The 14,888-nt window shown below is 36.4% G+C and overlaps 1 protein-coding gene across 1 annotated transcript in view; it reads left to right on the forward strand.

Annotated features, from left to right (window-relative positions):
* Window positions 1-14,888, forward strand: part of Cep128 (centrosomal protein 128) — a 253,260-nt gene that overhangs the window by 188,328 nt on the left and 50,044 nt on the right. The window contains exon 16 of the mRNA XM_023701326.1: window positions 6,051-6,215. Within this exon, the coding sequence (XP_023557094.1) occupies window positions 6,051-6,215 (165 nt within the window). The remainder of the gene's footprint in view (window positions 1-6,050; window positions 6,216-14,888) is intronic.

Genomic DNA, 14,888 nt, shown 5'->3' on the forward strand with positions numbered 1-14,888 from the left:
CTCTCCTTAGGCACACTCTACATCATCGATCACTTTCCTCTTTGGCCCCATAATCTCCTTGATCAGAAAATTTGGGACACTACTGAGTTGCATGACTTTACAGTACGAGTTCTCATATGTCCTGAGTCTTAATTGACCTTGGAACGCTAGGGCCAAAATGTTGGCTTTCCTTGTGGCCCTCCTTTTTCTCTAGTTTTGGTCTGCAAACTTAGGTTATTAACCCCCCAGAAGAGAAGCTTGTTATTGCCTTTCAACCTAGGCTGTTAAGCTTAACCTCACTATCTTTCTGAATATCAAACATCTTAGGCATAACATAGAACAGGTATTTTTCATCAAATATTGATATGTTGAACTTTAAGTCCCTATAGAATATGATGAAAAAACATTTAACAATTAAAATATTTTAAAAATAGCCATAAAGAATTATATAATTCTTATGTTTACATATAAGTCCAGAAATCTAACTGTATACAACCTTGAAGCAGGACAGTCCCACAACATTCCTTTTCCTGTCTTTTGCCTTCATTGACCACCTCCTTCTTTTTGAACAGTCATCTACCTGAGAGACAGCACAGCAGTAACTGGCATGTCATGATAAGCTGCCTATATTCAAAAGATCAGAATGACAGGCACTCCAAGCATGAACCTACTATTACAAATTACCATCTTCAGTGCAGTTGCTTAGTTCACAGGTGTCAGTATATGTAGTTAGTCAGGATGAGAATCTTTCCAGTTAACTGCTAGATTCAATAATCCTCTGAAGATTCTCAGGATCATTGCCTTGCCCATCTTCTACATATAACTGTATGGCTTGTCACTGTCATGTTTCCTAGCTCTTCTCCTTTCCCTCTCAATTAGTTAGTCCTCGAGTTCTTGCTTTCCTTTTACTTGTATTATACCTTTCTATTTGTATTTCTTCTTTTGACTTCTTATACTTGGAGAAAGGAAGGTTTTGTGTGTTGATTCGCACATCATGATTTGCTGGTGCACTGGATGTGGCATTAGAAATTGTTCTTCTCAAGGAGCTTATACTTCTCTTGATATTGAAACTAGAATCTTCTTTCTTTCTCAGAAATACAGATACCATGTTGCCATTGTTGATAAGTCTGCCCATTACTAACCAGGAGTTACTAATAATTTATTTAAATAGAATAGGATCAGGATTATCTCTATCAGAATGTCAATCTCACATTCATATACGTTGAGATAAATATGTTTCTTGTATGCAAAATATTGTTGGATCTTGCTTCTTGATCCATTATGTGAGTGTGTTTCTTTTGATTGATGAATTGAGATCTTTAACATTGATGGTTTTAACTGACATGTATTGACATAGCCTTGTCATGTTATTTTTCTGTTGTTGGCTCCCCTCTTTTTTTCCTTCTCCCTCTGTTTAATTATTTGTCCTACCTGTGAATTTCTTCTTCTGAGATTCATGGTGTTGTAGTTCCTGTTAACTCTTTCTAGATTATCTTTCAAAACATTTTGGAGTGCTGCTTTGATGGTCCAAACTTTCTTCATTTGTTCTTTGTCATGGAAGTATCTTATTTCTCCATTAGTTTTGAAAAATAGTTTTGTGGGATATATCAGTTTGGATCAAAGTCTGTTTGCCTTTAGAAATTTGAAATACTTCCCCTTGAACAGTCCTTGACTTAAAGATTTGTGCTGAGAAGTCAGCTATGATTTTGATGGGCTTTCTTTTATAGGTATTTTGATTCTTTTCCCTAATAGCTTTTAATATTATATTCCTGTGTTTAATTTCTATAATCTGTGTCAGACTGTAGATTTTTTTTGATTGTGGTTAATTGAAGTTCTGTATGTCTCACTTAACTCAATGTCAAATTCTTTTTCTCTACCAGGAAAGTTTTCTGTCATGACATTTGTGAACAGTAATCTCAGGCATCCTGCACCTTCTGGCTAAGACCAGACCCACTTGGCCTGTAGCTGTCAGTGCACCTTCTTGGGCCTGAGCCCATCTGGGAGCCTCTAGATGGATCTAGCCCCCACTAGGAGTTCTGAGATCAGCTGACCTCTCTCCAAGATGGTTCTTAGCCTATTGCTGTCTCACACAAGATGACAGCTCCCTCAGCACCCACTGCCAGCTAGTGTATTCTTTCAGGTCCAGTGGCACATACACTGCTGTGTCTCTGTGGAAGTCTGTGTATTGTCCACAGTCACTGTGTTTCTGGAGGTTTGAATTGTTCCTCTCAGGCAGTGAGTCTTGTCTCTTAAGAAAGCACCACCTGTTGCCTCCTTCTTTATTGAAGTTTCTCTTTTCATTCTCTCTGTAGGCTTCCATCTGAGCTTCAGATCCTTCCTGGGTCCAGGGCATGCACTTCTCTCTTCCGTTTGTTCCTCACCTTGCTATATTCCAGTATCTGACTTAGACTGTTAGAGGCTGTGTCTGTGCTGCTCATCAGTCCATCATTTTGTTGCTCCCCATCTATTGATTATTTTCTTTTTTGTGGGTCAAATTTTCTATTCTCATGCAGTCCACCTTCTTATGGTTATAACCTGCTTGTGCATTTGGATTGCCTTTTATGCATAAAAGAATATACACATTCCCCCGAGTTCTCCAGTTGGGTTGGTCATTCCCTCAATCTGTAGGAAGCAAAATTTTGTCTAATCTTTCAGGCACATTTTATACCTCTTTTGTAGTGTCATTGGGGCTGGAATGAATCTCAACCGAGTTGGGATAAATCTCTTGATCCTCTGTGTTTCCAGTGCCTTTTTGGCTCCTTTAGTGAGGCACCCGTAGGCTCCTGTGAACTTTGGTTTGTTGATTGTTCGTAGTCTTTGGACAGTCATCAGGTTTTAGTAACTTTTGTATCCTTTGGCATGTCTGGCATCATGTCCTGTGCATTCAGTAAGATAGTCCCTGGATATTGATTTACGAGTTTAAAAGCTGATAATCAGAGCAGTTACTCCTGATGTGCTGTGAGATCTGTGTAGTTTGAAATTCCTGGTGGATAACGGAAAAATGGGTTTCTTTTTTTTTTTTTTTTGGTTCCTCCAATGCCTTCAGGGCACTTTTGGCCAGAGGGAGAGGTGTGAGTTTCGAACTCCAGCAACCTGAGGCTGACAGCTTTGTGGAAGCAGCCGCTTAAAGGCCTGAGCTAGGGCCACGCCCCCTGGGTTTCTTTTTAAAAATTATTTTGGATTCATTTATAGTGATATAAAACAACTTTAAAGAAGTTTCTCCTGTTTATATGTGTAGAATTTAAAATTTATGCAAATTTTGTGGCTCTTCTGAATCCTGCAGGGTTTCCTTTTCTTTAATTTTTTCCATTTGAAAGCTCAGGTAGGTCAGGGTTTTGTGCTGGTCTCTAATGTGATGAACCAGCAGCACCAAAGTTAACAGGAGAAGCACAGACCGTCAGAGCCAGGCAGTTTCCTTTTAAGCCAAGTGAATGACCCTGAAGGAACTATCTTTACCTCATGGTGTTTTAATAATGTAATCCTATACTTTCATCATTTATATTAAGTTAAAAAAGAATTTGTAGCAAGGCTCCCTGTAGATTCAGCATATTGACTTATGTACAGTAGGGACATAGGCAGTTGTTATATTTTTGTATATTTCACCTTCATGTAATATGTTACTCTTTCAGTTTAATAAGCTCTGGTACACAACTTTATTTTTTTTCTGTGTAAATTGCATGTCCTCCTTTTATCAGAAATTACCTTACTTACTTTTAAATTTTAAGTTTAAAATACTGTGCTGACACGCTGTAGCTCCAATTAGTATTTTCAGGATATTGGTTATCACAGTAGCATAATTTCAACAAAGTCATTTTTGTAAAGCATTTTATTGGAACCCAAAAGTTCAGGATGGAGTTGTGTGATTTTACCACTTGTCAGCCATCTGGTCTTTTTTTTTTTTTTTTTTTTTATGACCTTCACCTTTTCTTGCCTTATGTGCAAAGTCAGAAGAGTGAAGCTTTTATGTATTGCTGACTTGTGGCAAACACCTCACTTTGTGAACCCTAAAATGAAATGCAAATGCAATAAAATGCACAAAAATATAATATTCTAAGTTAAGTTAGGAATTGACATGCTGATCAGTATTTAAAAAGAGGTTCTCTGGGGGAATATACCCTGACGTGCAGCCTTTGCCTAGCTCACTGGTGCAGTCCCCACCATATTGGCTGTTTCATGCAGGATAGCACCAGACAGGGGCGAAGGAGTGAAGAGATGCGCACACTGGCTCCTGGTGTCTGTATGTCCCTGACCTCTTGAGGGGCCTCACATTTATCTGTGCTTTTTATAGGCGGTGAAGAAAAGTAAAAGCATTCTATTAAAACTTAAACTTGTAATTGAGCAGTTTTCTTGGTGAGAGACTTTATTTTTTAAATTTATTTTTGAAGTGCGAATATAGTTCTCATTGTTGATTCAAAGAGGCATTAGGTCTTAGGTAGATTTTGTGGAGTAAATAAAATATAAATATTTGTCAGAAATTCACAAAAATTCTTCCTTTCAGGAAGTTTTTCTCAATGATTGTGTTCTTACACACTTAATGAAATACATATAATAAATGGAATACATATAAGATAAATATTATATATATATATCATAAAATATATATAATAATAGAAAGAAAAGAACCAGATTCATTTTAGGCATTAAAACATATTTTAAACTGAGCATATACAGTTTTTTACAGACTATTAGTAATTGGTAGGTGTGGCCAGTTAGTATTGGAAATTTCAACCATATTGTTTTTAAAACATGACATTGTATCTTTTGAGAGAGAGAGTGAAGGAGTATTTGAAAATACAGGTGTTAGAATTACTCCTCCTTATGCATTTACTCATTGTATGCCCTTTGGCAACTTTGTAGCTTCAGTTTCAAAAAGAAGGCAGTAAGACAATAATGTGGGCTTCCTGGTTAGGTTGTTTTGAAGATGAAAGGAAAAATTGTACAGAATGTTGGAGAGAGGTGCCTGACTCGTAGTATTTCCATTGTTGTTATTTCAGAATTCTTTAGGTTCACAGTCTGGCAAGTTATGAATCCCATATATGAAATAGTTTATTTCTAATGTTTACTTTTTAGACCTGATTGCAGTTATATTTAAATGAAGAGTAATAGGAAGGTATTTTTCTATGCGCAGTTGATGATAAAATAAAGTGTTTCACATTAAGTTTATAGTTTCTTGGCTATCATAAGCCTTCTAGTGCCAAAGAAGTATCAGTAATTACATTGTACAGAAGCACATAATTCGTTCTTAAAATCCAGGATTTATAAAAACAGGAATGTTAAGCTTCTTTTATAGATGAGGAAACTGATGAGTCAGAAATACCATCTCAGAATTTTCCTTCAGGACAGTTGTCTAACACCTCCTTCCCATTTCAGTAGTTGGTTTCTTTTGATTTTTTAAAAATTGTTTTTATTTTGTGTATTTGGTACAGGGTCTCACTGTGCAGCTGGGAGTCGTAGTGATGTTCTGTTTTTAACTTCCTCAGTGCTGGATTACAGATGTGCACCACCACGCTCAGTCACCGTGGCCAGCTCAGCACTGAGGGTGGGGCCAGCACACCATGTAGTACCAGGGATCCAACCCTGGTCCCTGCGCTTGCCTAGGGTTCTTTTCTTTTGATTCTCCACATACTCAGCCTCCTCTTTTAAGTACTTCATCTCATTTATTTTTTGTTACTATTTTAAAATGTTTGTTTGAGATAGTATTGCTATGTAGTTTAGGCTGGTCTTGACCTCACTATGTAGTTGGCCTCCTGCTTTAGCCTCCTGAGAGCTGGGATTATAGGTATGTGACATCACACCTAACTTCATTTATTATTGTCAAACTGAGTGTTAACTGTCTTTCACTGTTCATATCTGTTATCTTTAGCCTCATTATAATTCCTGTCACTTTGTATGTTTGATATATGCTGTGAGTGACTGAATAAATACAAGGAGTAGTTTTTGCTTAATTTTTAACATATAAATGCTTTGAGAGAATTATAATAGTGAAGTATTTTCCTACAGATATGATGTGATTAGTTTGGTAGAGTTTGCCTGTAACCAGTGAACTTTTTCTTTTCTCCTCTTTATCTTAGGCAGAAAGCTTAGAAGATAAGAATATAGCTAACGTCCATCGTTGTCAGCTGGAGAAGTTGAAATCACAATGTGAGAGACTTACTGAGGAGTTAGCCCAGAATGAAAATGAGAACAAAAAAATGAAGCTAAAATATCAATGTTTGAAAGACAAGCTAGAAGAAAAGGTAATACGAATGAGTGCTAATTTAAGACTGGTTTTGGTCTGGGGATGTAGCTCAGTGATAGAGCACTTGCCAAGCATGCATGAGACATGAATTCAGTCCCTAGTACTGCCAAAAAGGATATTTTAGTTTCTTCTAGAGCATGTTTTATATATTCTGTATTTACATATAGTAGGTGTAATCTTGTCAGAAAAAGAATTCGTTACAATTCTGTAATTTTCATTCTTTCACTTTCCAGTAGATTTGATTTTACATTTTATCCTATGTCTTAAAATTGGAACTTTGAGGTAAAGTAAAAAAAAAAAAGAAAGGAGAAGATTGATGATTTTTGAGGACTTCCTGTGTGTCAGTAAGTTTTGCCAACTGGTTGGTGCATTTTTACCCATTTGATTCTCAGGGCTTTTTGGATAGTGTGTTAGTCTCTTTGCATCACTTTTCCAAGAGATTATAGGCTGGACAGTTGTGGTACAAGAGACATTTGTTGCTTGGGTTTCAGGAGGAAGTCCAGCTAGAAGCACTGGCAGATTCAGTGGGGGTGCACTGTGTCCTCATCGTGCAGGAGGACCAAGAGAACTCTCTGTGTCCTCCTTCCTCTGGGCACTAGTTGCATTGACAAGGGCTTCTCCTTGTGACCTGAACATCTCCCAGGAAACCTACCCCAAATAGATCATATTGGAGGTTAGGTTTCAGCTTACAAATTTTGTGAAGTTACAGATGTTTAATCGATAGCCGGTACTTTCATTGCTCCATGAAGGAAACAAGGTCAAAATAAAGTATTTAATGGTTATGTGTTCTGTGTGCTAACCCTCGTAGTAATTTTTGAAATCAGTACTACTCTCATTTTCGTAATTTTGGACAGTGAAGGTTAAGAAGGTTCTAACTTTGTGCATCCTTACCTGCTTTGTTTTCAGTAATATCTACATTGGTTTTGGGTGACTCCCCCTTACCTCATTTTGGGCAGACTATCAAGGGTTTAGAAGTCAGTACTTTTGAGCCTCTCTTGTGACAAAAAGTCAGCTGATGATAGAGGCCATATTTGAATTTGCTTCTACCAACTTCTGAAAAGAGTTTGCAGTGGAGTGTCACAGAGTTCCACTGAATGAAAGCTGAAAGCAGGATAATGGGAGAAGGTAGGGCAGACATAGGTTATGTGAGTGCTAAACTTGTTGAGGATTAGTCAAGTTTATCAGGAAGGAACTGGGTGGGCTGTTAGAAACTTAAAAAGAAACTTTCTTAACACTTTTATTAACCTTTTAATAAAAAGGTCAATAAAACCTTTTTTGTGTTGTTTGTGAAGTTTTGTGTGTGTGTATAGAAATAAACTAGTTTGGAACTTATGATTGCATATAAATAATGGTTTTGTAGCAGCCAGATTATTGTCCATGGGAGACTGTATTATAGGAATAAGAGTCTTTGTTAATTATTTGCGCACTTCCACCTTTTACAAATTGGGAACGCACGTGGCACGGGTCCTTCTTTCCTTTTGCTTATATAGTTTTCCCAGTTGCCAAAGCGACCATGATGGAATGCAGTACCCACTGGTGTAAGATTCGGCAGGCCATCTTTGAAACAAGGTCACAGGCCTGGGCACAGACATTGATGGCTGTATATGGGCATGCGGTTACCTCTACTTCCTTTACTTAGCTTCTTCCCTTATCTCTTTCATGTTTGTGAAGTTTTAACAAGGTAGGTAAGTTTTAACAAGGAATGAAGGATGGGGCAATTCAGGCAGGGTCAGATAGAGGTGACCAGCCTAGGTGCCCCCTTATTGCTAGAACATTCTGGCAGAGGTCAAACTGAGTTGATTCTGCCTCAGTCTCTTACTTTTAGGGTGAATTGGATACTAAACTAGAGCTTTTGTGGCTTAGGATGAGATTAAACAAGGCTGCCATCCCCTACAATTTGGGTCACATTGTTCCCCCAAAGCCTCATGCAGTCATTGGGGCGGAATTCTAGAGTTTGCGATTAACTCATGATCTGGTGCTGGGATTATGAGTGTGAGTGCTACCCTCGCCCTGGGGTGGGTAATCTGCATAAAATATGAGGAAGAGAGAGAGTCTTGCTAGCTGCCACCGCTGCTCCTCCCTTTGCTTTTTGCTGTTTTTCCACCTCCATGAACAGCTGCCCTCTGCCATGTGCCACTCTGCCTTAGACCAGGCAAGTATGGACAGAAGCCTTCACAAATTGTAAGCTAAATAAACCTTTCCCTCCTTAATTTTGGTGGGGTGTTTTGTCCCAGTAACAAGAGAGAAGTAACTGAGACTATATATTTAACATGCTAAATTTCAGCCTGCAGTCTTGACAAAAATAGCTGCAATTTAATTCTTATGTCATTCTTTGTTTTGATTATATCTAATATTTGTACAGATTCAATGTGTGTCTGTTGCCAGGATGTAGTTACTGTGGAGATGATGCTGAAATTTCCCACTTTTCTCTAATTAACATATTAGCTGGAAATTATGTTAAAATGTTTTGTATTTACTTATCTGCCTCTATGAAAAATGTGATTTACTGAAACTGTGATAATTACCTTGCTCTACTTTTAAGTGTTTTTTCACTGATCCTATTTGTGATGTTCCAGATATGCATGTTTTATCACACTTTGCTACAAATGGAGCATTTACCTCAGAACAGGTTTTGAGGAGTTAATGATTTTATTAGGATGCCTTGTCTTGAGTGCCACTTATGTGGCTAATATCATGTCGGGTCCTGAGAATAGGGTCTGGGTAAAAGCCAGAATTGCAGCTGACCCTTTCAGTTAGTTAAAAAATGGTTGAATATCCCTTCAACATGCTTGAAAACAAAAGTATTGCAGATATTGGAGATTTGCAGATTTTGGAATATTTGTATATATATTATTTATTTACTTTTTGTGGGGCTGGGGATTGAACTCAGGACCTTGCACTTGCCAGGCAAGTGCTTATTCTACTGAGCTATCTCCCTGCCCCTTTCTTTATATTTTATATATATCATTTATACACAGCCTGAAGATAATTTTATTCAATAATTTTAGGTCTGCATATTTTTTATGAAAACTTATATGAGGTCAGGTGTAGAAGTTTTCAATTGTAACATCCTCTTGGTGCAAAAATGTTTAGAATTTCCTGGTGTTTTGGATTTTGTGTTTTTGGGTCAGCAGTGTTCAACCTGTACTTAAATTTTGATGGTGTATGTTGGTGATGGTGAACCTTTTAGAGTGTTCACTGATAATAAACAGCTGGCTGTGACTTGTGTGCCATCGTTTGGCCACCACTGGTGTGTGCTAATGCAGAGTGAAGGCGCTCTGTCCACTTCAAAATGGTGTATAATATTCAAGGTCATGTACACACAAAGCTCATTATGAAAAGTGATGTGTCATTTGCATATAACCTGCACATATCTTCATATATACTTTAAGTCATCTCTGCATATAGACACAGTATTGAATGCTATGCTAGTCATTATGTAGTATTATATATTTAGGGAATAATGACAAAGTAGTCTATACATGTGCAGTATGGATAGAGGAGCTTTTTGGAGGGGTTATTTTTAATTTACCCTTGGTTGAATTTGTAGAGTTGAAGCCCATCGATATGTAGGGCCAACTATATAGCCTATTTTTTCCCTTATATTACGTTTGGTATATATGATTGTTATCCATGTCTGGTTGACTTAACTGTGTTGACATATTCATAGTTGAGAGAGTTATGAATTAAATTTTTATTGGGTTATGACATCTAAAGATAGAGCCTTTTTCTTTGAGAGATAGCATAGCATCACTATTATCTGTACAAATATCAGTTTTGAATCATTTTTTGTGTATCTTCACTTATGTTACCTGAAACTCAAACCCTCAGTCTTTTCATCCTTAAGATATTGTGATCAAATTTTTTGTAGAATTAAATGTGAATATATATATATATATATATATATATATATATATAATGCCACATACGATACTTGGTATCTAATATATCAGTTAATGGTAGTTGCCATTATTTTACTATAATTGTGTTCATAAATATATAGAAATTAGTGGTTCAAACAATGAATCACTCAATTATCTAATCATCAAATATTGACAGTATCTTTGCTGTACTTAAAAAATTTTTCATAATAATAGTAGTGTCGAGCTAGCAAAAGAGACCTAGAATTTTGCTTCAAAAGTTTAGAGGCAGAATATTTTGAATCCTTTGATAGTTTACCATTACTCACGTGAAAGAAATAAAGGATCATCAGTGATGATATCGAAGGCATAAAGACAACTAGGCCAAACAGCTGGGCAGTTTTGTAGATATGCTTGCTTAAGGAGAGGGATCACATTCTGATTATTTTTCCATCTCTAAGGCCAGGCACAGGACCTGACACAGAGTTGGTAGCTCATAATTAATTATAGACACAGTGATGTGTGTGTATATATGTAGAGACAGACAGACAGACACGCATGCACGCATGCACGCACGCATGCATGCACACTTGCCAGACTAGGTAAAAGATAAAACAATAATGTGTTTTCAGTGAAGGAAACCTAGGGACTATTATCTTGGAGATTTAAGCAATGGGATTCACTTGCTAAATGCTGCCTTATAGACTAAAGGGGACTTAAATTGTGGCTTTGTTTTACTGAAAAGGGAAACTTTTCTTGCTTGCCTGACTAAATGATGCTTTTCCTAATAAATGCAATTTTTGAAAGGTTTTACTCTTGATATGTGTGATTTTTCTTAGTCTATTTCTTGCCATATTGTTCTTACTTGCTAAACTAAACAATATTGGAAATGCATTGAAATTCATCTGAAGTTGGCACTAATGATTACATTAATCAGTGGTGGAAGATGGCTCTTAGAGTCTATTTGTGAAAAAAGTAAGTATGGCACACTTTTCCTCATGGATTCAGTGGTGGGATGTAGTACTAAAAGGCATTTTTTTTTTTTCTAACATCTGATTTTGCTTCTCAAATATGTTTTACTCTTATATGACAAAGAGACTAGTATAATGCAACCTACAGAACTTTTACATACACATTTAAGACTTCGTTATGATTTTCTTATCGTGGAAAATACTCTGTTGAAATGTTACAAAAGGAATTTTCTCCTATATATGTTATGAGTAAAATTTATTATGTATTTTGCTTAAATTTTAGAGGAAAATATTATTCCTTTTTCTGCTTCAAATGGATTCTACTTTTGATTCTCTTAGAATTTACCCCTAGAATATCATAGTACTGTTCTGTCAGAAGCATATCTTCATGAGTTTCAGTAGAATATGTAAATCAAGATGCTTTAATAGATTAATAAATACATTTTTACTCAGCAGGTAAGCATTGTTTATGTAGTAAAGTTTTTTTTTCTTCTTCACTATCAGGGATCAAACTTGGGTCCTTGCACTTGCCAGGCAGACACTTATGCTGCTGAGCTATCTTTCCAGCCCTATGTAGTAAGGATTTTAAGTGTTTAATTTAGGGGCAGGGGTATAGCTCAACTGCATGAGTATCTGGCCTAGCAAGCATAAGGTCCTGGGTTTGATACCTGGAACCAAAAAAAAAAAAAAAAGTTTCAGAAAGTGTAAGTAAAATTGTAGAAGCAATGAGGTATTTATGTTTGATTCCCATACAATTCTCTACAAAAAAAAAAAAAAAAAGTTTCATTTATACAGATCTTTACCTGGTCTAATTTTTTAAAAATATTATATTCAAACATATAAGGACTTGGGGCTGGGGAGTTGGCTCAGCAGAATAAGGACCTCTCTGGCAAGCGCAAGAACCTGAGTTCAATCCCCCATTCCACAAAACAAGCAAACAAAAAACATATAAGGACTTAATGGTACTGGCTGTCTTTATAAAGTTTTCAGGTACAATAATTTTATAGTGAATATATTAAAACATTGATTTTCATTTTGAATATATTTATATATTTTATTTCAAATACTTAATTTTAAAAATATTTCTTTTCTTGCTGTGTAGTTCATATCAGCCTTGAATTCACTGTGTAGCCCACAGTGGCCTTGAACTCACAGTGATCCTCTTGCCTTAGCTCCTGATTGCTAGGATTGTAGGCATTACCCCATGCCTGGTTTGTGTAATATTTTAGAAATACTTTTTGTTTAAAATTAAGAAAATTTTTTATAAATTATTCTGTTCATACTATATGATTCCCTTTGTCCTTAGGTTTTATAAATATAACTGTATTGTCAAATAATATGTATAGTATTTTATGTAGATATATTTATAAGAAATAAAAAAATAGTAGAAACGATATATTCTGAGGTTATTTTCTTAAGTTCTACACAAACATAATATTCTGTTTTCCGAGCATTGTTTCAGAGTTTACAAGGTAACACTGGACTATTGAAACAACTATGATATGGCCTATATGGCATCAGTATAATTGTAAAGCATGAAAGAACCTTAAACATCAATTCCCAGTGTTCTACTGATGAGGATCCAGTCTGAAACCTTAATTGACTTGCTCAAGAACTGGTGAGGTAGCTCAGTGGATTAAGCACCTGCTTGGGCAAGCGCAGGACCAGGGTTTGATCCTGGGTACCACATGCTGCATTGGCCCTGCCCTGGGTGCGCTGAGTTGGCCATGGAGACAGGGTGTAGTGGCACACGCCTCTAATCCCAGCTCTCGGGAGGCTGAAAATGGGAGGATCACTGTGAGTCCAGCTGCATAGTAAGACCCTGTACAAAATACATTAACAACAACAACTACAGCAACAACAAAAACAACTGTAGCCATTCAGTGGTGGAAATGGAAATACGATTCAGGGTTATAGATCCTATTTTTTTTTTTATTTTTTTATTGTGGCAGAAGCAGTAGAACCTATTTCTGGGTAGTACATAAGAGTCTATAATTTTTCTGAGATGCTCACTCATCTAAATTGCTTTTTTTAGTAGTTATATATAGTTACCTTTCGAGTACCTTATATTCTGTTGTTAATTCTTTAAGAAAATGAAAATTACTTTGATGAAACAAGTGGGAACTTATTTTAAGACCGCCAGTTGTGAGATATCTGAGGCAGTAACTACACCGAAACTTGTGCTGAATAGATCAGGATTCATAGTGATGGATTTTTATTACTAATCCTGAAATACTTTATGTGCATTATTAAGTGAAATAGCATATCTTAAATCTATGGTTTTATTAAATAAAAACACTAGAGCATTTTTTATATAAAGTTGTGTTTCTTTAAAAATGGTAGTTACAATTCATATTTGCAAATATAAGCAGGATGTCAACATTTTGAGGTGGTGAGCTCTGCAATTTAGAAAATGCAGTGAGTTGCCTCAGATTGCATTGAAATATGGTTTATGTAGAGATTGCATAGAAATATGGAGCTGGATATAAGCACTAATTCTTTGTATTTTTCTCCTTTATTCAGTGTCAGCAAAATGATTCATATTTTTGTCTTTTCATTAAACTGGGCACTGAATCTACATTTGCAGTTATTATATTCAACAGATTGCTATTTACTCTTTTGTTTTTTGTCTAGTAGATTTTGGAATAGAAATCACCACTGATTTTGTTAGAAAAATGTAATTAAAATTTGCAGTTTCTACAAAAAGCTTATCAGTGAGAAGAAAAAAGAAATGACCTGAGTTTTAAAATGTAGCATTTGGGAAATGTGAAGAGATTGGATATTCAGTGTTTTCACTACGAAATGGTAACCACGCGAGGGAATGCACTTGCTAACTATCTAGACTTAACCATTTCACGGCATGCTTATAATTCAAAGCATCATGTTGCACACAATAAAACCTACAGTATTATCTGTCAAGGATGAAATATTATGTGTTGGTTCTAATTTGACCATCTTGTTTATGTGTGCTACTTTTTTACAATTATCATGATAGTCAGATGTCCATGATATAAAGTAATCACTGCTTTGCAAAAATCCCATTTGCACAGTGGTTGACTAATCTATTTGATAACAGCTGGTAGAATTCTCTGGTTTCACTTTTTTCTAGAAGAGGGAAAATCAGAAGCAAGTGAGCTATTGACTTTTGGCATTTATTTATTAGTTGTTAGACCATTTTTAGGCACATAATATTTTTTCTTTGGTAGTTTATTTGTAAGCTTACGTAGTTTATTTTATTTTATATTTTGTATTTAGGACAGGATCTACAGGGTCTCACTGCATAGATCGGACTCATCCTCCTGTTTACAACCTCCCAAGAGCTGGGATTACAGACGTGCCACCACGCCCAGTCTCAATCACTGTTTCAGCATGATCTGGGGGTGGGGCCAGCATGGCAGGCCCAGGGATTGAACTCCTGGCCCCTGCCCCTGCCTAAGCAAGCGCTTTAACCCCCTGAGCTATTTGGCTGGCATTTTTAAGATTTAAAAAAATTTTTTTTGGCTACCTCAGGCTGCCTTAAGGGCAGGTCTGGTGCAGTTGTGGAGCTGGGGATTGAACCCCAGTCCCCTGCGCCTGACTGAGTTTGCCTAAGCAGGCGCTTTAAACAACTGAGCTAACCCACAAGCCCTTTATGTAGTTTAGACCAGGTGAATAACATAAAGGTGTTGCTGCCACATACTAATTTGAAAGCAAGTGTATTTTTTATCATTTGGTAGTTTTATTATTTTTTATTGGTACATGTTGGCAGTGCATTATGATTATATTCCTGTACTGTGAGATTGAGTACCTGTGTATAACTCATCTTTATTCTATTCTCAACCTCTTTGTCCCACCCTGTCC

This window comes from Octodon degus, unplaced genomic scaffold (assembly GCF_000260255.1).
Source record: "Octodon degus isolate 3935 unplaced genomic scaffold, OctDeg1.0 scaffold00007, whole genome shotgun sequence".
NCBI lineage: Eukaryota > Metazoa > Chordata > Mammalia > Rodentia > Octodontidae > Octodon > Octodon degus.